Source organism: Xenopus laevis, chromosome 7S (assembly GCF_017654675.1).
Source record: "Xenopus laevis strain J_2021 chromosome 7S, Xenopus_laevis_v10.1, whole genome shotgun sequence".
Lineage (NCBI taxonomy): Eukaryota > Metazoa > Chordata > Amphibia > Anura > Pipidae > Xenopus > Xenopus laevis.
This window is the reverse complement of record NC_054384.1, coordinates 29,079,567-29,100,987: the sequence shown is the minus strand read 5'-3', so window position 1 is coordinate 29,100,987 and position 21,421 is coordinate 29,079,567. Positions and strand designations below refer to the sequence as shown.

Genomic DNA, 21,421 nt, shown 5'->3' with positions numbered 1-21,421 from the left:
TTAATGAAGGCTAGGTTTAGCTTATATCATACCAAACATTGCTAGATCATGCTGCATGGTCAAAAGGATAATTTTAATTTTGATACTGTCAGTTTTGTGCTTCATTGCTGAATTCCTTTCAAAGGAAGTTGAAGAGAAGATGTGTTCCTTGTCTCTTCAAGGTCAGCTGATAATGCTGATGTATTCTCCTTTTAATACAAGGTCTTCACATTGGTTTGCCAAAACTGCCTCCTAAAAGCATTATAGATTTCCAAAAATATACATTTATTTTTAGCATTACATAATAATTGGCCGCCTGTGTGTATGTTGGAAAGCACTAGTGTATTATGTGAGAATACATTGGAACACAGATGACACTAACCGTTACTTTAATATGGTTCATAATGTGTGATATTTGTCCTTTAATTATCACACAAATTGAATGCAGCTGCATTTAAAAACTAGTATCTCCAAACTTTTCTTAAGCCGTAGACTTTCTGATCATATAATACTGATGTTAATACACATTTACACATTCTACTCCTTTATTGTGACTTAAAACAAATGCTCCATGATTTATGCCTTATGTAACCTCACTTTGTTAAGCAACTTACTGATTTTTTTTTTCGTTTTGTAAGGAAATTTTGTCTGTATCAAAGAAGAGCAAGCTAGAACATGAGGTATGTATTGTACTCTGGGTGATGTAACAATATTATGCAGAGTGGCAAAATGATAGAGTATTCAGATAAAAGCACATCAGGTCATGTCCTACAGTGATGGACAAGTAGTGTTTTACGGACCTAGGTTTAAATATTTTCTTTTTTTTCTTTGTAAGGATGAAAGCTACTCCAGCAAATTAACAAGTGAAGAAATTGAAAAAAATGGAGATTCCAACAGCACTATAAAAGACAGACTGTCACAGACTGTAAGAAACAATGCAAAACAGTTGCTTGATCCAGAAAGAAAAGTTGATGGGCAGCCAGTAGAGATGTCGCGAACTGTTCGCCGGCGAACTTGTTCGCGCGAACATCGGGTGTTCGCGCTCGCCGGAAGTTCGCGAACGTCGCGCGACGTTCGCCATTTTGGGTTCGCCATTGTTGGCGCTTTTTTTTGCCCTCTCACCCCAGACCAGCAGGTACATGGCAGCCAATCAGGAAGCTCTCCCCTGGACCACTCCCCTTCCCTATAAAAACCGAAGCCCTGCAGCGTTTTTTCACTCTGCCTGTGTGTGCTGAAGAGATAGTGTAGGGAGAGAGCTGCTGCCTGTTAGTGATTTCAGGGACAGTTGAAAGTTTGCTGGCTAGTAATCGTTTTGATACTGCTCTGTTATTGGAGGGACAGAAGTCTGCAGGGGTTTGAGGGACATTTAAGCTTAGGTAGCTTTGCTGGCTAGTAATCTACCTTCTACTGCAGTGCTCTGTATGTAGCTGCAGTGGGCAGCTGTCCTGCTTCTGATCTCATCTGCTGACTGCTGCAATAACAGTAGTCCTTGTAAGGACTGCTTTTATTTATTTTTTTGTTGTTTTACTACTACTACTACTACTACTACTATAAGAGCCCAGTGCTATTAGTCTAGCAGTGTTGGGGAGTGGGACTGGTGTGCTAATCTGCTGCTCCTAGTAGTTCAGCAGCACCAACTTTAATTTTTTTTTTTAATATTCTTTTTTTTTTATTTTACTTTTTTTTATTTTACTACCGCTGTAGTAGTGTATAAGTTGACCTTTTAGGCATTATTTGCCCTGTAGGCATTATTTGCACACTGTTTTCCTCAACCCGCCATCGAGCTGTGTGACCTTGTTCACATTCTGTCTAAATATCCATAATATTACCGTCTCCAGAAAAAACACCGGAGTCACTTTTTTCAAGCAGCATTCATATATTTTACGTAATCCGTATCCACCGCTGTAGTAGTGTATACGTTGGCCTTGTAGGCATTATTTGCACACTGTTTTCTTCAACCCGCCATCGAGCTGTGTGACCTTGTTCCCATTCTGTCTAAATATCCATAATATTACCGTCTCCAGAAAAAACACCGGAGTCACTTTTTTCAAGCAGCCATAATATATTTTACGTAATGGCGAAAAATGACTATTTTCAGCATTTATATGGCATATTTTTTCTGGCAACTGTGCTTCAGTGGCTGCGTCCAAAAAAACTGGGCAAACAATGCCTACAAGGTCAACGTATGGCAGTTGTTTAAAGAGAACAGTAGATTACTAGCCAGCAAAGCTACCTAAGCTAAAATGTCCCTCAAATCCCTGCAGACTTCTGTCCCTCCAATACAGAGCAGTATCAAGCAGATTACTAGCCAGCAAGCTTACTATCATCTGTCCCTGAAATCACTAACAGCTCTCCCCCTACACTATCTCTTCCAAGCACACACAGGCAGATTTTTCAGATACATTTTTGCCCTTGATCCCCCTCTGGCATGCCACTGTCCAGGTCGTTGCACCCTTTAAACAACTTTAAAATCATTTTTCTGGCCAGAAATGTCTTTTCTAGATGTTAAAGTTCGCCTTCCCATTGAAGTCTATGGGGTTCGCGAACCGTTCGCGAACCGCTCGCATTTTTGCGCAAGTTCGCGAATATGTTCGCGAACTTTTTTTCCGACGTTCGCTACATCCCTAGCAGCCAGTGCCCTTTCAACAGCCAAAGTATTTCACTGGTGGAGTAATGCGGTGGTACCAGATCGAAGGAATGGAGTGGCTCAGAGTAAGTTTTTCTTTACTTTGTGTTTTCTCTCTATCCTTCAGTATAGTTTGTTATGCTGCCCATAAATTGGGTGTAATAAAAGAAACAAAAAAACTTGTTTAAAAGGGTTATTCACCTTTTAACACTTTTTCAGTTGAGTTGGTTTCATTTATTTCATTTTTTTTTTTTAAACTTTCACAATTTGTGACCGTTTTTCCAATATTGAAGTGTAACGTTTCATTTTTCACCTTCTCAACCATCTCGGGGGGGGGGGTCATTGACTTTACTGTTCTAAATTGATATATTAAGTTGATACATTTATCTTTAGCCTTACTGAGCAGAATCCCTGAGTTTCATTAAAGGCAACTGTGAGAATTGATACAATAGTTGCTAATATTCTACAGCTACTGTTGAGAAATGTATCGACTAAATATATCCATAAATGTAGCAAATTTTAAGTGTGGAATGCTCTGTAATAACAACTGCCAAACTGAAACCCCAGAGACAGGAGCATTAAACTTTAGACTTCAATTTTGGGGATAACTGTAAAAAATAAAAGATGGAAAGCAATTGAGTCTGTTTATGGTAAACAATCTGAAAACCACTCAACTGAAAAGTGTTTGGAAGGTGCACAGTCCCTTTAAATAAAAAGAAAATGACTTGCTTGAAATAGTTGCATGCTTCTTTGTTGTAGTTCTTCTTAAACAAGCAAATTACTATTTTGTGGCTTGGCAGACCCCAGCCTGGTCAGTGAAGTCATACTTCTATAGCTACATATTTTAATGTTACTGCAATTGCGTTATCTTCTATGCAGTGTTATACATTGTTAGCATAAATGTTAGGGTGTACAACACCTTAAGGGATTTTAACAGACAATTCCACTATATGTTGTTCCTGTCTGCAGATGCTTTGGGAGAATGGTATCAATGGCATATTGGCTGATGAAATGGGCCTAGGAAAAACAGTCCAGTGCATTGCTACTATATCCATGATGGTTGAAAGAGGCGTTCCAGGGCCATTCTTTGTTTGTGGACCTTTGTCTACCCTCCCTAACTGGATGTCTGAATTTAAACGGTTTTCTCCAGAGGTAATCCCCCCCCCCCTTTTTTTTTTTAAGTTAATAAAATCCTGCACCTTGGTGGTAAGAGTTTGTCAGTCCTCTGCTAGACCTATTCAAGAAACTTTTATATTATACTAAAAACGCCTTTTAAATATGAATTTTGAGTGCCCAGACATTTCATTAACCACTATCACAGCCCTAGGTTGTCTTATTCTTTACACATCTTGGCAATGCTAAATATATCCCTAAAATGTTTGTAAACTAATTTTATATTTAAGGTGCCATTGCAGATTTAAAGCAGAATTTATTTTAAATTAGGATGTCCTAAAAACAAAAGCGTAGGTAATTAAAGTTTTCAGAAGTTCTGAACACTAAAATCTGCTGGAAGTTCTCTCTGAAACTGCAAATGGTTTACAGTGAAGGTGTTTTGAGCCTGCTTTGTCCTTTATTGGCATTACAGAGGGATTTATTTATGCACTTGTTCATAGCTTGTTAGTCCAGACTGTACATGTTCCTTATGTCATTGTGCACCTGATGGGTAAATGCTGCAGCCCCAAGCAACTTCCACACCCAGTTTGGGATCAACTGCCCTAGGAACCGTCTCACTCGCAGGTGTGGAATAATTCTATTGGCAGATAGAGGTGTATCATTGTAGTAGTGTATACTGTATTTTGAATACTGCCCTAGCTGGCAGTTGCGGCATAGCTCTCTAAAGTCATACTACCCTTTAGTCAAAACTAGTTTACATAATCTGAAAATGCAGCATTTTATATTGTGTAACTAGATAAAATAGTCTTCCCATAAAAATCTTTAAAATATTTTCAATGTTTTTTTTTTTTTTTTTTTAAAGATTCCTGTTCTTTTGTATCATGGAAATGCCCAGGAGAGGCGTCAGCTGGCAAGGAAAATTAATAAACGTGAAGGATCTCTGCAGATTTTTCCAGTCGTAATAACGTCATTTGAGATAGCCATGAGGGATCGTCAGGTTCTGCAGGTAATTTGTGGTAGTGTTTGGGTCTGTGGATTTTGTATGGGCTTATAAACGTACATAACATGAACCTGTTTGTTTTTAGCATAGTGCCTGGAAATATATGATTTTGGATGAGGGCACAGGATTAAAAATATGAACTGCCGACTCATACAAGAGCTGAAACAGTTCCGTTCAGACAACAAGCTGCTGCTCACTGGAACACCTCTACAGAATAATTTATCAGAACTCTGGTCTCTCCTAAACTTTCTACTACCAGACGTGTTTGATGATTTAAGAAGGTATGGTGCAGCATGCAGTTAGTGAGTTGTTGTATTGAGATTTTTTTAGTACATTTATAACATCGCCAACTTTTGCTCATTTGTAGCTTTGAATCCTGGTTTGACATAACTGGAATATCTCAAAATGCTGAAGATATTGTGGCCATAGAACGGGAGCAGAATATCTTGCATATGTTGCATCAGGTAATTTTTTTTTTTAACTTGCATGTATTTGTAATTGAGAAAGATCAGATCTTAACTGCGTTATCCAAGTTTTTATGCGGGCAGCTGTTGGGTAAAGCATCATTTGACAGGTCGGTGTTTTTAAGCAAAAAAAGTGCTTTTTAAAGGAGACCAGGTAGATGGGAGTTTCTTTTCCAGTCCTTGGTTCTGAGAACTTTGGATGACAACTTTCATCTTTTCACCCGTGCAGAATGCAGACTGATTGCAGTAGTAGGGGCGGATACATACACAAAGCAGTCTGTAGGAAGGGCATCTTGGTTTGGTCAAAACTGGGGCCCTAGGTTGAATGGACTCTCTCCCTTACTTTCCTTGGAACACTGTTGTCGCTTGTAGGTTATGGCCTTAAGCCCTTACACTTAATTAGAGAATTACCATAGGCATGAAAACACGATTTTTGATACTCACCGTTAAATCCGTTTCTCTGTAGTCGAAAGGGGGACACAGGGACGTTGGGGTTAAGCTCCACCCTCCAGGAGGCAGGACACTTGAATAAAATTGAGTCGTGCCCTGTTAGGCTTAACCCCGCACACTCTGCTCTACACTTCAGTTTGTACCAAAGACCTTGCAACCAGAACAATCTGAGCAATAAACCATAACTAAAAGCAAGCCAAGGTAAACCAGGGACTATCCTGGAACGAACAATGGTTAAGCTCGTCCTAATGGGTGGGAAGCCCTGTGTCCCCCTTTTGACTACAGAGAAACGGATTTAATGGTGAGTATCAAAAATCCTGTTTTCTCTGTCGTCTTAGAGGGACACAGGGATGATGGGGACTTTACAAAGCAGTCCCAGAACAGCAGGGTGGCAATGAGCTTAAGACACACAAGTGTAAGAGACTGCAACACTCCTGACCGAGGAAGGCCTTGACTGAGGAAGGAGTGTTGAGTCTTTAATTTTTGTAAGGTATGCACAGACAACCAGGTAGCTGCCTTGCAGATGTGGTCTAGTGAGTCAGAGTTGCACCACGCCCAAGAAGTTCCCACTGCTCTCATGGAGTGGGCTCGGATACCTTTTAATGGTGACCCTACTTAGGACATTATGCTTGATTGAGTGTTAATCTGATCCACTTGGCAATGGAAATCTCGTAAATTGCCTGACCTCTTCAAGTTCCCGCTGGTAAAATGAAAAGAGATTGCGAACGGCGTTGGAAATTGATTCATGTACCCCCGGAGTGAACTGACTATGTTGAGCTGGACGCAGTAACGGTACTAAAATCTCCTGTTAATGAGAAAAGAACTACCTAGGTAGAAATGAAGGAACTGTACGTACTAATGCCTTATCTTGTGAAAACCAGAGAAACTGGATTATAGGACGGTTCACTCGGCTCTGACACACTCTTGGTTGATGAAATGCCGTCAGAAATGCCATCTTGCAGATGAGCCATTGTCAGATTGATTTCATTGACTCAAATAGTGGATCCAGTAAGCCTTGAGTACCGGATTACGATCCCAACCTGCGACCGGTGGGCAAAAAAAGGGGGGCTGAGCTACATGTGCTTGCAGAAATGTACATTTGCATCTTCCACCGCTAAACGAGGTATAGATAACAGACACCTGTACCTTCAGGGAGCTAGCTGTGGACTCCGCTGCAAAAATGACAGTATCCTTGGAATGTAGATTTCCAGGAAGGGCAGGTCAGCCTCCTTACACCCGTGAATGTATGAGTGACACATCTAGTAAAAGGGTATCAATGAAGTTGGTGTGCCTTGAGCATTGTAGATGAGAATTCTTCTGCTCGCCCTAGTCTCCGCCAGGTCGACGCCTCAACAGCCATCCTGTCAAGCGAATAGACCCGGATTGAAGTGGGCCTTAGCGCAGAAGGCTCTGGGCTGCTCTCTCGTCGGATAGGTTGTGCCATCGACATCTCTCGCCGATTCGCAACCATGTCGCCCTATTCTAGTTTGGAACTACATTTAGACTTGTAAAGAACAGATCCGGCTCCGTAAACTGGCTTAACTCTCTTATGAAAGAACTAGGTTTTGCGGTTTCCAATTGCAACTGTTTAATTAATCACAGACTAAACCTTGCTCACTGTAAAAACTGGCTGGTCCGGGTGCCAAATGCCCCGGACCCTACTCTTAATTAGACCTCCTCTCTGAGGAAGTGTTGTATCACGAAACGCGTCAGACCTCAGATACTAAGTCTGTCTGATATTCTGTTTAAATAAAGGATTTAATTTTTTAATAATCTGGAGAAGAGCGATTTATTGATGCCCAGGAGTGCGCTGCTTTTAAATCTACTAGTACCACTTCCACTATTACCGTGGTGAATGACTGATTTTCTAGAGGACATGAGGGAGATGTACGTTAGATCGAACTCACAGCACTGTGTCATGGCATCCACATCCAGTGTGTCTTGATGGCAAATAAGAAATCTTGGAAGTTGTCTGTTGGCTCTGGAAGCCATTAGATCTATCTGTGTCTGTCCCCAGAGATTCACAAGTTCCGATAATGCCTCTGGGTGAAGCTTAGATTAAGACATAAGGACTGTGTGATTGTGTAGAATCTAGTCCTAGAAATAGCATCTGATGGCTAAGTTGAATTTTTTACCATTGATAGACCACCCGAATTCCTGAAGTTTCAGAATGGTTTGGTTACCGATCCTTCCTGGCCTTGGCTTCGGACTTGACCTTGAGTAAAAGATTGTCTAGGCCAGGGTGACTGAACTCCCCTGCAGTCGCAAGGTTGCTGCTGATGCTGCCATCAGATTAGTGAACACACAAGGTGCCGATGAGAGTCCAAACTGTAGTGCTACAACTGGTAGTGTCGATTCGCAAGGCAAATCGAAGATACTTCTGGTGAGGTGGCCATATTGCAACATGTAGATATACCTCCTGAATGTCTAGTGACATCATTAATTGCGCTTGCGCCATCCCTTGAATCACTGATTGTAGGGTTTTCATTTTGAACCGAATGGAATGGATGATCTTGTTCAATTGTTTGAGGCCAAACAACAGTCTAAAGGGGCCATCCTTAGGAACTATTAAACATTGCTGTAACACCACCAGAGTTTCTTTTTGGTTCTTTTTGCTATGGGGCATTGGAACTTTCTCTGGTGAAGGAATGATTTGGTTAGGGGTGGTCCCTACAATCCATATGAAATGTGCTCTAATTTATTTTCTAATATGAAAAAAATGTTATTCCTTGATTAAGCGCATACTATACTTTAGCCGTTAGCTAAAGAAAATCTATTTAGAGATGAAACAAATTTAAATTTTATGTTTTGATTACTTGGGTTGCTCTCTGTATATAGACTTCTAAGGTGTAAGTTAAAACAGCAAGGAGGTAAATGGGTGTGTGTTTATAAAAGGTTAAATTGAAACTGACAAACTCTGCATCTTCAGACTAAGTTGGCAGCTTTTTGGCTGCCAACGTTGGCAGAACGTTCAAAAAGTCAGAATACATCTGTTTAGCAACTAGTTTAATCTAGGCATGTATGACCAGCTTTCTTATTTCACACTTTTTTTTTTACTTTTATATATTCAAGATTTTGACCCCATTCCTATTAAGACGACTAAAATGTGATGTCACCCTGGAAGTTCCACCCAAGCGGGAAGTTATTGTCTATGCACCCCTCACAAAAAAACAAGAAACATTCTATACGGCTATTGTAAATAAAACCATTGAAAAAATGCTTGGGCAAGGAAAGGTGAGTTGTCTATATACTTCAGTTTATTTTAATGTAGACAAGCTTATAATTGCTTCTCACAGGACTACTTATTTTAACATGTATAATGCATAACCTGCTTTAGGAACATGAAGAAATTATGCCATCGCCTGCTGTGGGAAGAGCAAAAAGGCGCAGCCGCAAAGCTGTCAATTACAGTGAACTAGATAAGGATACCCCCAAATGATCTTGAGAAATTTATTAACCAACTTCTTAAACAGCAAGAGGTTGAAAAAGAAAGGTATAATTTTGTATTTCATGAAGCTTTGATATAGTATGCACTGAGAAGCTACATCAGGTTGTTAGGATGCAGGTGCAGGGAAAATGGGGGGGTAAAAAAAAAAATTAAAAAAAATATGGCCAGCCCCTGAGGTGTTAATGAACTGTGTATTTGCTTACTTCCTAATTCATAAACAGACATCCTCTATATTATGGGAACGGTAGTACAGTAGAAGAATGCTCCTTATTTACTTCCCCTCTTATTTAACAAATGTGTCCTATTGATGTTTATTCTGGTCTGTTCTAATCTTTACTTTCTTTAGGCCTTCAACAAAAGTGAACCTTCCATCAGATTCAGAAGTAAACCTTAAAATGCGAAACGTTATGATGCTTTTGAGGAAATGCTGTAACCATCCATATCTGATTGAATACCCTCTAGACCCATTAACTCAGAATTTTAAGGTATACTTTTAAATGCCTCTTTTGTATAGTATTGATTTTTAAACATCTGGAATACTACTTAGCAAGTAATGTCGATCTGCAGTTATTGCATGGTGCAGTAACCACAAATGATTAAAAAAAAAGTTGTTTCATATATGTAGATTATATATGTGATTGAATATCGGGATATATTTACTATCTTACAAGTTATTAACCACTGAATTAATGTTTCAAAGGGATACTTGCTACAGTAAACTATAGATGCAGCAATGTAAATTATTATGTAAGGAATTGTAGAATTGTCTATTAAGTCACTTGAACATTGAACAGTAACGTGGCACAGTTATGCAAAATCTTGATCAACGTTCATTCTGAGATTAACGGTCTATGAAGCTTCAGTTGTCATCTTTATTTTGCTTATCCTTTTTAAATTTGGTTGTTTTGTAATCTTCCATTCTGACTACCCTAGTGACCTGGTTGCCAGTGTAATTAAGGCAAAGCATATGGGTAGAACATATTTTGTTAAGTGGACCTATCTGCCAGACATAAAAATCTGTATGTCTTTTTCAAATGAAACATGAAATCAAAATTATTGTTTATTAAAGCGTTCATAGCTGTTGTAAGCGCATTTAAAAATCTCCGCTGTCAATCAAATATTTCCTACCCCGCCTCTGTGCCTTAGGCATAGAGACGGGCAAGCAATTAACTTTCACTTTCCATTCAGCACTTCCTAGATGTCACTGCTCCCCACACATTCCCCAGTTCTCTTCACCATTTAATTGTGTAGCCAGGGCATGAGGATGGACATCCGGTTCCCGCATCTGGTGCACAAACAAGATTCTGAGATGATGCAAGGCTTGTGTTAATAACAGTGCCCACAAAATGGCTCCTGCCTGCTTGCTACAGTTACAGTGTAATTAAAGTTAATTTTGCTTGACTAACTTGATAAAATAGAATTTGGAATAATTTTTTTTGGGTAACTGGTCCCCTTTAGTTGAACAAAAGGTATGTGAACTAGAAAAAATAAAAATGCACTGTAAATTGTCTTAGGACCGGAATATAATTCAGCCAATTTTAAAGGTAAACCTCCCCTCTAAGCTATAGCCTGCAAAATTTGTCTCAATTTGTAAAATCTTAAAAATCTTAAAATCTTAATCTAGCAAAGCCACTTGCTGTAGGAGAATCGAATCTGGTACTGTATAACGTCAACTCTTTTGCCTTATGCCTCAGTTTTTTCTGAATAGACTGCCATCTTGGTGTGTAGTTGTGTGATCTACAGTGAACTAATTATATGGGGCACTATCCTGTAAGTGCATAGTGTTTGTAATCTGTTTTGTAAATTTGAGTTGACTTCCAAACAAAATTAAATCTGTTAAATTATAACTGTTGTTGGAAAAACAATTGTACCAACACTAAAATATGTTGTCTAAACTGTATAGGGGGTGTTCATATTCTAAAAATTTGCAGTAGGTTTTAATTTTTTCTTTGTGGTTCTTGAGTTATTTAGCTTTTTATTTGGCAACTCTCCAGTTTGCAATTTTAGCATTTTTTTTTTTTACTAGGGACCAATTTACCCTAGCAACCATGCATTGATTTGAATAAGAGAATGGGATATAAATAAGAGCTCCTGAATAAAAGCTTAGCACTAACAATAAATGTGTAGCCATACAGAGTACTTGTTCTTTAGATGGGGTCAGTTAACCTTGTATGAAAACTGGAGTCGGACAAAGGCAAATTTAAAAATAATGTTATTGAATGGCTAATTCTAAGCAGTTAAGTTATCCTGCTGAACTACCCCTTTAATACTAGTTTGGTGCATAATAGAGCTCTGGTGTTTGCCCCTCCATTCCATTGCCTTAATATTGCTTTCATTAAATGTTTGTGCCTAGATAATGTTTAGCAAATGTCTTCTTTCGGTAATTGTGCTTTCAATTGATTCACTTATTAATAAATCTCACTATATATTGCCTATTAGATTGATGAAGAACTGGTTAATAGTTCAGGAAAATTCCTTCTACTTGATCGGCTGCTGCCTGAAATGAAAAAGAGAGGTCATAAGGTATGTATAATATTGATATAGATAATTCTAAAAAACAAAAACAAAAAAATGTGTTGCTTATGGACTGTACATTTTGTTTTGTAGGTCTTGATATTTTCCCAGATGACCATGATGTTGGACATATTAATGGACTACTGCTATTACAAAAAATTCAGCTTCTGCAGACTAGATGGTTCCATGTCATATGCAGATAGAGAGGAAAATGTAAGTAATATTCTCCCCCCCTTCCCATTCATAGTATTTTCTTCTACAATTATCTATCAATAACAATGCTGTCTCTTTGTGACAGATGCGGAGTTTTAACACAGACCCTGATGTTTTCATCTTCCTAGTCAGCACGCGTGCTGGTGGGCTTGGAATCAATCTTACAGCAGCTGATACAGTCATAATTTATGATAGCGATTGGGTAAGTATTAAAAGTGGCTGCGCCATGGTAGAAGGAAAATTGGAAGATGTTATTGGAAAGAAATTCAGAGAAAGAGTCCAACACTGATTCCAACAAGTTTTCAGTTTCCAGGGAAAATTTTAACGGAAAACTATACCCCAAAAAATGAATACTTGAGCGACGGTTTATATTAAATTAAGTGGCATATTAAAGAATCTTACCAAACTAGAATATATATGTAAGTAAATATTGCCCTTTATTTTATTTATTTATTTTTTGGTCTGTGTGCTGCCTCAGATCACTTGACCAGAAATACTGCAGCTCTATCAGGAAGAAGTGTGGTAGTAAAAGGCAGAACTCTGTCTGTTAATTGGCTCATGTGACCTAAGAAATATGGTTTGTGTGCACCGTGAATCATACGATCCCAGGGGATGGCAGTTTTCTATTTATGGCACATACTACTAAAAAGTATATTTTGAAAATGTTTTATTTACATGAAGCAGGGTTTTACATATAAACTGTTTTATGCAATATCTTTTTTTTAGAATTTATTAAATCCCGAATTTGAAAATTCAGCATCTCAGACCTGTCGAGCTTGCATATAAGTCAATGGGAGCCAATGATTTTTTGTGCTGGGTTTCGTGCAATACCCCGAAGTTTTCGGAGTTTTCATGTGAAAATTCAAAAAAAAAAAAACATGAAAATCGGTTGAAAAAATCGGAAAAAAACTTGAAAATAAGATTTTTTTTTCCGCAAAGCAAATTTTCAATTTGTGTAAACAGGAAAGTGCAACCAAAAGACACACTACTGTGCTGAGATCTACTGATCAGATCAACTGACATTTTACACATTCGACCACTTGATTTGCTATTTGATAAATATTGTTGGATATAATTAAAAACCATTGATATACCTGCCCAAAATTCACAGCTGCGTGCTGTCCAGATGCAGTGAATATCACTAATGTCAGATATTCAATTAATTTGTCTTTGGTCTTAATAACTTTGGGAAATCCTAGATAGAGTAGAAAATATTTGTTATTTATTTTTGTGTATACAGAACTTTGCAAAGGCACATTATTGTGTAGTTCCTATTAAGAAGCAATATAGAAAAATATTTTTGGTGTGACAGCAGTGCAATTTTGCATTTATTTAGCATTTTCATTTTGTTTTCTACTCCCTCTTTTAAACTGGCATCAAAAGAATAATTATCTTTATTATGTACAGAAAATGCAACAAAAACATTAAGATTTTATGGGATTTTATATGGCAGAAAATAAAGGGACAAGGATGGTAAAGGGGAAGAGAGGGAATATAAGGCAGGGGAACTGAACAGTAAATAAAAAGTCAATGAACTAGGATTGGTGCAAATACAGTATCTATTATTCCTATCAAGATTTAGTAATTTTTCTTTTTGAGTCTCTGCCCATCTTTAGGTTGTAGAAAGTTCCCAGGATGACCAGATATCTATGAACCGGGGAATTTGTTCTGGATGAGGATGATTCCATATTCAAACTCTGTATTTTTTTTAACCTCTTAGAGTGAGGGAACAGTTTGTAATTTTCATTTGGGTACAAAGAAGCAGTACACAATTTTAATAAAAAATATAAAACTATATATATAACCTATATACAGTATAAAATAAAAATTAGTAAGGACTAGAGCCCTACAGAAGTAGTAATTCATGTGTTGTGCCTAGTGGGAACAAAACATTTCTTGGTGCAAATGCTTTGGATGACTTGCTTACTTTCCTACCCCCATTTACATTTTTAAATACATTGGGTTAATTTTAAATTGGTCTTTACCTGACTCTTTATTGTCCCGAAGTCCATACACAAAAACATCCTTCACAAGAGCTTGAAGTTCTTCATCCTCACACACAATCTGGTCACTTGCATAGTAAATGTTCACCACATCTCTCACAAAGCTGTAGGAAATGAGTGAATATGTACAGAAAACTCTGTTATATCTAAAATAATAATAATATTTATAGAGCACTATTTTCCAAACAGGATCCAGAGTTAACAACTGACAGAAGCGGGAAGAATGAGAAGGAAACCTTAACTGATATGAGATTGCATGATTTCAGAATTACTTTAGAAGGCAATGTATATTGCACCATGGCTGATGAAGAGACTGAAGTTGTCACACTCGCTTTATGTTTAAACAAGTAAGCAGAACACAAGGCTAGGCAATAAACATTCACTTCAAATGTTCTATGGTTTTTTAAGTTAGATGTATATGCATTGATATTGAAAACAGTGTTTGTCTGTCCCTTTCTAGTCACTGTTCTGTTGATACAATGTAAGATAAGATACCTGATTAACAGACCTGTCTTTGCTGGGGAACTAAGACTTTTGCAACATTGCTTAAAAAGTAAGAACCGGAAGTAAAGCAAATATTGTTTTCAATAGCAATTGTTACCAATAACTTTAAAAGCACCAAATAATGTTAATAAATGTATATTGGAAAATTTATTAGAATTATGTTTTCTTTAATGAGGCAAATTTTTATTTTGGGGTTGACTTTCCCTTTAAAGGATTGAGTGTTCTGTTGCAAAAGGATGCAGAAGGGGATGCTCATTCTGTATAGGAAAATGAAATGACAAAGATTTGTGTGAAAGTGATTTAGACTAACTGTGAGTCAGCTGCTCTAGACACTTGACCGTGAAATATGGGCATATAGTAAAGTATTGCCCCTTGTTCAACATGAGTTCAATGAATAGGACTTACAGGATAAACAGGAAAATTGAAGCTACTCCATGTCTGGTCCTTACGAAGTAGATGATTTTAGAGCACAGATAATCCACCTGCATGATGGACTCTTGCTAAACCTATAGTAACAAGTCAACTCAACTGGACTTTTTTTTTAATGTTTCGCTAGTCACATGACTAGCTTTCTCGATTCATAATGACCTGTACCCAATATTTGTGGTTATATACCCTGGAATCTTACTCCAGTCAGCATAATCTATTTAGTAAGATCAGCATGGGGTCAGAGACCTCATGGAGGTACGGTGTTGATTGTAGTAGTATGATTGGAGCTATGAGGCATTATTAAACCATCCAGGGAGAGGTGCCAAAGCAGCATTGTATTTTACTGACAATAGGTGTTGCCCCACCTTGTTTTTTTCAATTTTCACATATATGGCTTCTTTGACCCCCATTTTTGAACCAATCCTCCTCCCTGTCCAGAATGTGAACCTGGCAGACTTCAAAAGTGTGTCCTTTTTCCTTTAAGTGTAGGTACACGAGTCCTAACCACAGGAGCTGGCTCTTCTGTGCTGTGTCATATGTTTGTGTAATGGTTGTTTGGTTTGTCCCACAGCCCAGTTCAAGCACTCCTCCTCACTGCATACATCATTTTACTCCTCTTATGTTTTTGGTATTGGGTCTTTATTAGCTCCAATTATGCTACTACAATCAATCAATCAATAAACACCTTACCTCCATGAGGTCTCTGACCCAGACCAGGCCGGCCGGGGTCATTCTGAATTGAGAAAGCCAATCAAATGACTAGCAAGGAGCAAGATTTGACTTATTACTATAGATATACCATGACCTGGATGAACAAGAACCTTCACAAAAAGGTGAAGGAAGGAGGTTATTATTGACCTCACAAGAACATGGAGTCCTTTCCAGTTTCCAGTTTTCCAGTTTCATTTGTTTAGCTCAAGAAATAAAAAAATAAATTTTTCATGAACGGGCAAGAAATATGTTCAGCACAAATCCTTTAAAGTTGACTGAGGCATTGACAGGGCAAATCCAGGTATAGTCAGAAATGTTACTGTTTTTCAGTAAGAATATTGACAGATATGTTAGCAGTTACCTACACTTGGACAGATGTAAAATCAGACTAGAAAAGCTTAGTTAATTCTTTGCTCTCTTATACCATACTGTGCTATCAGATTTGCTGCTCATTAGAAGCTTGAAAGCACACATTACTGGTGCTTCTTTAAAGCTGGAAGGATAGTAATTAATTCCCTAGACTGCTGGATTAATTTAAAGCCTAAAGACTAAATGCTTGAGTAAGAATAGGGAGCACTTAAGAGCCCAATCATTTGTGTGAAATGCGTGGGGGATTGCATTACTTTGCTGAGGGTTTAGGGGTTCTGTGCAGCAAGCTACAAGTTGAAACCACCATGTTTTTCCTTACTTTTGTGTTGCTTCCCAAACCTTTAAGCCATCATCTCTATAGAAATAATATGGAATCTCTTCTGCATTTTCCATTCCCCTCATTTGGATTGCTTCAGGTAAGCAAAGGGATTCATATGTAAAATACTTCATTGCACGTAGCAGCAGCTCCACATGCCCTCCACCCCCAGTGGCATTTGCCTGCAAAGAAAATCATACAGTGATTGGAAAAAAATAATAATAAATGATGAATACACTTCATTGGAATCCCAGAAGTAGGTAGGAGACAAACCTTATCAAACAGACCACATTCACAGATGAGTTGCTCCCGAGCTTTTGTATTGATGGCAATAGTGAAACGCACATGGTGTATAAGAAGCTGAAAAAAGAAAACAGGAACTAAACATTTGCACTTTAAATGCTTTTACATTAATATGGCATTTGCCTTCTCCTGTCCTGTTTTGTAACATGCTACTGTTTGTTCCACTCTTTATTATTCTCACATTTCAAGGTGAAGACTAATCTATTCCATGCAGGGATATATCATTTCTCACTAATTGTCTAGACTGCAACATTGGACATTGAAAAACACTTCATAGCAGGAGGTAACACACACTGCTTCACAAAACAAGATAAGACTGATTGTTTACAGATGGTGCAATCATTAAGCTATAGACTTTAGAACACCACATAGGGAATTTTGATTGCACAAAGTTAAAGTCTACCTTACACTCTATTACTATTATTATTATCTAAAAATGTGTGCATATGTAGCAAGATATAAAGCAGCCATTGTAAAATAATTTGACATCCGCAGGCTAATGGGGTTTGAGAGCATTTCTGTACAGCGTTATATAAACAAAAGGTTAGCTAAATTGCTAGGGAATGTCTACTTCAAAGTTAAGGAAGAGAACATGCACCCTAATTTAAGAAAGCAGTTAAGAAACAGTCATGATTAAGTAAAAGAAATAATTTAATAAAAATGGAATAAATGAATCTCATGGAAGAAACATTCATAAGGTTAGTGTCAGGCGCCTACGTTTCCATTGTAACAGTGCTGGATGAGGCCCCTAGGCTACACTTTCCAAGGACCCCCCTAGGCTACTCCCACTTCTGTGCACCCACACATGCTCTCTACACTGGGTTGGGTTTGTTTAGGCTGGAAAGTCACTGATGCGCCCCAAACCCAACCCGGCATAGAGAGGTCAGGTGCACGTGTGCCTGGATCTACACGCATACTGGATGCATACTCCCTCCTTCATTTGGTCAACTTCCAAGCACATTTAGTTTTACACTATGAATATGATGAATTTCCCTGTACCTTGTAATTGTAGCATGTATGGCCACCATTACTCCTTTTCCTGCTTTTACTAACTATAGGTGATGTCTCCCCAAACCCTGGGCCCCACAAAATAACAACTTGTCTTTGCTCTTGTTACCCTCTCCCTTTGCTTAGAACCTATCTGTACTCTACCCCTTCTAAACTTATTCAGATCCTCATCCTTCCTTCTTCTCATCTCATATTTTCTTGTGCCCCTGTCAAAATCCACTCTTTAATGAACAAATTCACATGTTTCATGATCTGTTTAGCTTGGACTAAAGCCCTACCTTAAAAACAGGGTGAACAGCAGGCAACTGCCGATACAATGCAATTGCGAAAACCTCTGAAAGAAGATGAGACCTCAAGAGGTGGCTTATAGTTTGGTGCACATGGAAGTCAGATGAACGCACCCATATTTTAGCTAATAACCAGTCATAATGTGCATCTGATGGCAGAAATATTGGGTTTTCTGGTCCAGGCTCTTGATTTAGCTATAAAGAATAGAAAAGCTAATTACATAGAATGATCATTTAAACACAAACAAACTTTAATATTTTGAGTGCATTTATGCTATACTAAAATAATTGTAATATTCTATTGTCTTGACCATTATCATTTAAGATAAATATAATTATCAGATGATATGACTATATGAAGATATTAGGCTGGTGGCAGACGTGACTACTTGGGGAGATTAGTCGCCCAGTGACAAATTGCCTAATGGGCATTACTAGGGTGTTTTCAAGAAAATGTTAAAAGGGCAGTATGCCTGACTAAGTTTATTATGTAATTTGACCACCTTGCTTCAGAGTATTTCTAGCAAACTTCTACCGCGAGTTTCACAGCAAATCTGTATTGAATAAAAACCTTTGCTCATCCATAATTAGAGTTTATTTATTGCTGCATAAGATAAATATAAGGCTCTGTGTTATACTCAGCAGGGTTTTTTTTAAAGGAGCTGTTCCACTTTAAATTAGCTTTCATATAGAGAGTACCGTAATATTCGGAGACAATTTGCAATTCTTCTTCATTTTATATTTGTGGATTATTTTGCTCCAATTGGATAGTTTAGAAGGCATCTGATTGCTAGTTTTACCTTAGCAACCAGGCAGCGGTCTAAGTGAGAGACTAGAAGATGAATAGGTGAGGGCTTAAACAGAAAGATACAGTAATTAATAAAAAGTAATAATAACAATAAAACGGTAGCCTCACAGAGCCGTCGTATTTTGCTTAAAGCATCAAAATGCTTTGGTTTTGGAGTGCACATAAAATCAAATAACATTTGTGTCCGATTCACTGGGCAAAAGTCTGGGCCACCTATTTATATTTATACAACCCCACTGCGGCAACAGTGGGAACTATAGGGCTACCATCCTGGACCTGGCATTAGCTCTAGGGTTTCCCAGCATCAAGCCTATTTACACAGGATACTCATTTCATTGTACCTTGACATGTTATTGTCTCATACTAGATCCAACATTGTAGAGCATAATATATTCCTGGTTCTTTAAAAACATATGAAAATTATACCTGTATTGCAATTGGGACAATCTTGTTTTCCAGATTCTTGTATAACAAACAGATGGGAGCAGCAATGTATTGCATTGTGCAGGGGTCAGTTTTGTTGGCAGAGATGCCATCCAGAAGATGGTAATCAACAATAAAAATATTTCCCTTCTGTAGAAATAAAGAATATGCCATAAAATCTGGCTACAAATTTGTATGATATATTGATGCTTTTAAAATATAACACCGGAAGCTGATATAGCCAAAGATTCTATGGGGTAGACCATAATGTTTAAATTTGGTGGTGATGTTTTTACCCAGATAAGTCACAAACATCTGTAAAGGTGGCCATAGACGTAAGAATTACGATCTTTCTTGGAAAAGATCTTTCCAAGAAAGATCGTTCGTTTCAACACACACGTGTAGAGCTTAATCGTCAGATATACAGGTAGATATACGGGAAGAAACAATAGAATTCTACCTGTATCTGACGATTCAGCACTAACAATGGGCGATGTTTGGGTCCCTTCAAATGTACCCGATCAAAATTTTCCGTCCAGCCCGATCGACGAGCCGACCGATATCCAAGTCTTCTGCCGATATCGGTCGGCTCTTTTTCCACCATACACGCAACGAATATCGGACGAAAATTCGTTTCGTACGATATTATCTGTGCGTCTATGGCCACCTTTAGGCTAAGGCCACACTAGGCGATAGCGCCGCGATTTGAACACATGCGGCGATCTTTTTTCTATTGTCGCTCGAAATCGCCTAGCGAGGCAATTTCGAGCGACAATAGAAAAAAGATCGCCGCATGTGTTTTTACGCTGGCGATTTTTCGCGATTCCCCATAGACGCCAGCGCAAAAGTTTCCCCAGCGATTGCGGCTTAAAAGTCTTAAAAGAGTCAAATCGCGGCGGTATCGCCTAGTGTGGCCTTAGCCTAAGGGCTGCAGCTCGTTTAATTTGAACATGGGGTCTGTTTACTAAAGCGCGGAAAAAAATATGCGCACAAAATATAGACAAATTTGTAATAATAAAACTGTACCTTGTACTTGATCCAAACTAAGATATAATTAATCCTCATTGGACTCAAAACCAGCTCAATGAGTTTATTCATTGTTTACATTATTTTCTAGTAGACTTAGGGTATGAAGATTCAAATGATAAAATTGATAAATATGTTGTACGTTGTGTAGTCTTTATATTATTTTGGACTTGGTATTGTGAGATATTAAGAGGCAGATTTATCAAAGGTTGAGGTGAATTTTCGAATGAAAAAAATTCCATTTGAATTTGAAAAAAAATTGAAAATTAGAATATCGAAAATTTATCATGTATTGTCGCTTCAAAAATTCGACCATTCGGCTTCTAAATCCTGGCAAATTGCTGTTTTAGCCTATGGGGGGCCTCCTAGAACCCTTTTGGAGTCAATGGGGTCAATTGGTGGACTTTGAAAAATCAAAGTTTCTTGTGGGCAAAACTTCGAATCGAATTCGATCAATTGCGCTATTCCTTCGATTTTACAATTCCAATTCGGCCGAATACGAACCTATTAGATTGAAATGGATCTATTCGACCAAAAAAAGACTTTGACTTAATTCCGGTTGGTCTTTTTGAATTAGAATTTTGAAGTTTTTTCAATTCGGAATTCAACCCTTGATAAATATGCCCCTAAATTTAGAGGCAAGTGAAAAGATAACCAGTTGGACTGCTCTAACTTGAGAACTTGTCTAGTAGAATTTGCAGGGGTTGTTTTCCATATGTTAGGTATCACTATTTAGGGGTTATTACATGGTATGGTTAACTGTCCTTTAAACATTATTGGTGGTAATCCAATCAAAAGTGGATTTTGCACATGGGAAAGCTACAAATTAAAATGTTACCATATAGGGTAAGTAGAGTAGTAAAGTAGCTTTCCTGAAACTTTGTACACTCAGGCACATTTACTATGGGCGACCATATTCGACCATCGAAGTTAAATCCTTCGACTTTGAATATCGAAGTTGAAGGATTTACTGCAATTCGTTCGATCGAAGGAAAAAACGTTCGATCGTACGATTAAATCCTTTGAATCGAACGATTCGAAGGATTTTAATCCATTGATCGAACGATTTTCCTTCGATCAGAAATTGCTAGGAAAGCCTATGGGGACCTTCCCCATAGGCTAACATTGATGCTTGGTAGGTTTTAGGTGGCGAAGTAGGTGGTCAAAGTTTTTTTTAAAGAGATAGTACTTCAACTATCGAATGTACAAATAGTCGAACGATTTTTAGTCCAATCGTTCGATTCAAAGTCGTAGTCGAAGTTCGAAGTAGCCAATTCGATGCTCGAAGTAGCCAAAAAAATTCTTCGAAATTCGAAGTATTTTTTATGCTAATCCTTCACTCGAGCTTAGTAAATGTGCCCCACAATGTACATTTCTTTGTATAATGCTTTTATTTGAGTATTCCTATAGAAAAAACATTCTTACAT

The 21,421-nt window shown here is 38.0% G+C and overlaps 2 protein-coding genes and 1 pseudogene across 3 annotated transcripts in view; 2 read left to right on the top strand and 1 right to left on the bottom strand.

Moving 5' to 3' along the window:
• Positions 1–4,796, top strand: part of LOC108705257 (lymphoid-specific helicase-like) — a 5,300-nt gene extending 504 nt beyond the window's left edge. The window contains exons 3-6 of the mRNA XM_041571084.1: positions 618–659; positions 815–904; positions 3,575–3,757; positions 4,581–4,796. Of these exons, the coding sequence (XP_041427018.1) occupies positions 618–659; positions 815–904; positions 3,575–3,757; positions 4,581–4,772 (507 nt within the window). The 3' untranslated portion in view covers positions 4,773–4,796. The remainder of the gene's footprint in view (positions 1–617; positions 660–814; positions 905–3,574; positions 3,758–4,580) is intronic.
• Positions 4,582–21,421, top strand: part of LOC108705256 — a 34,890-nt pseudogene continuing 18,050 nt past the window's right edge.
• LOC121396266 (polyunsaturated fatty acid 5-lipoxygenase-like) overlaps positions 11,413–21,421 on the bottom strand; it is a 33,924-nt gene continuing 23,915 nt past the window's right edge. The window contains exons 7-13 of one of the 2 annotated variants that reach the window (XM_041571076.1): positions 18,972–19,118; positions 17,729–17,932; positions 16,413–16,499; positions 16,143–16,321; positions 13,793–13,914; positions 12,902–13,002; positions 11,413–11,577 (exon numbers count right to left, since the gene is read on the bottom strand). In XM_041571076.1, the coding sequence (XP_041427010.1) occupies positions 11,536–11,577; positions 12,902–13,002; positions 13,793–13,914; positions 16,143–16,321; positions 16,413–16,499; positions 17,729–17,932; positions 18,972–19,118 (882 nt within the window). In that variant the 3' untranslated portion in view covers positions 11,413–11,535. Of the gene's footprint in view, positions 11,578–12,686; positions 13,003–13,792; positions 13,915–16,142; positions 16,322–16,412; positions 16,500–17,728; positions 17,933–18,971; positions 19,119–21,421 lie in introns of those variants that run through there. The other variant, XM_041571075.1, reaches the window with a different exon arrangement.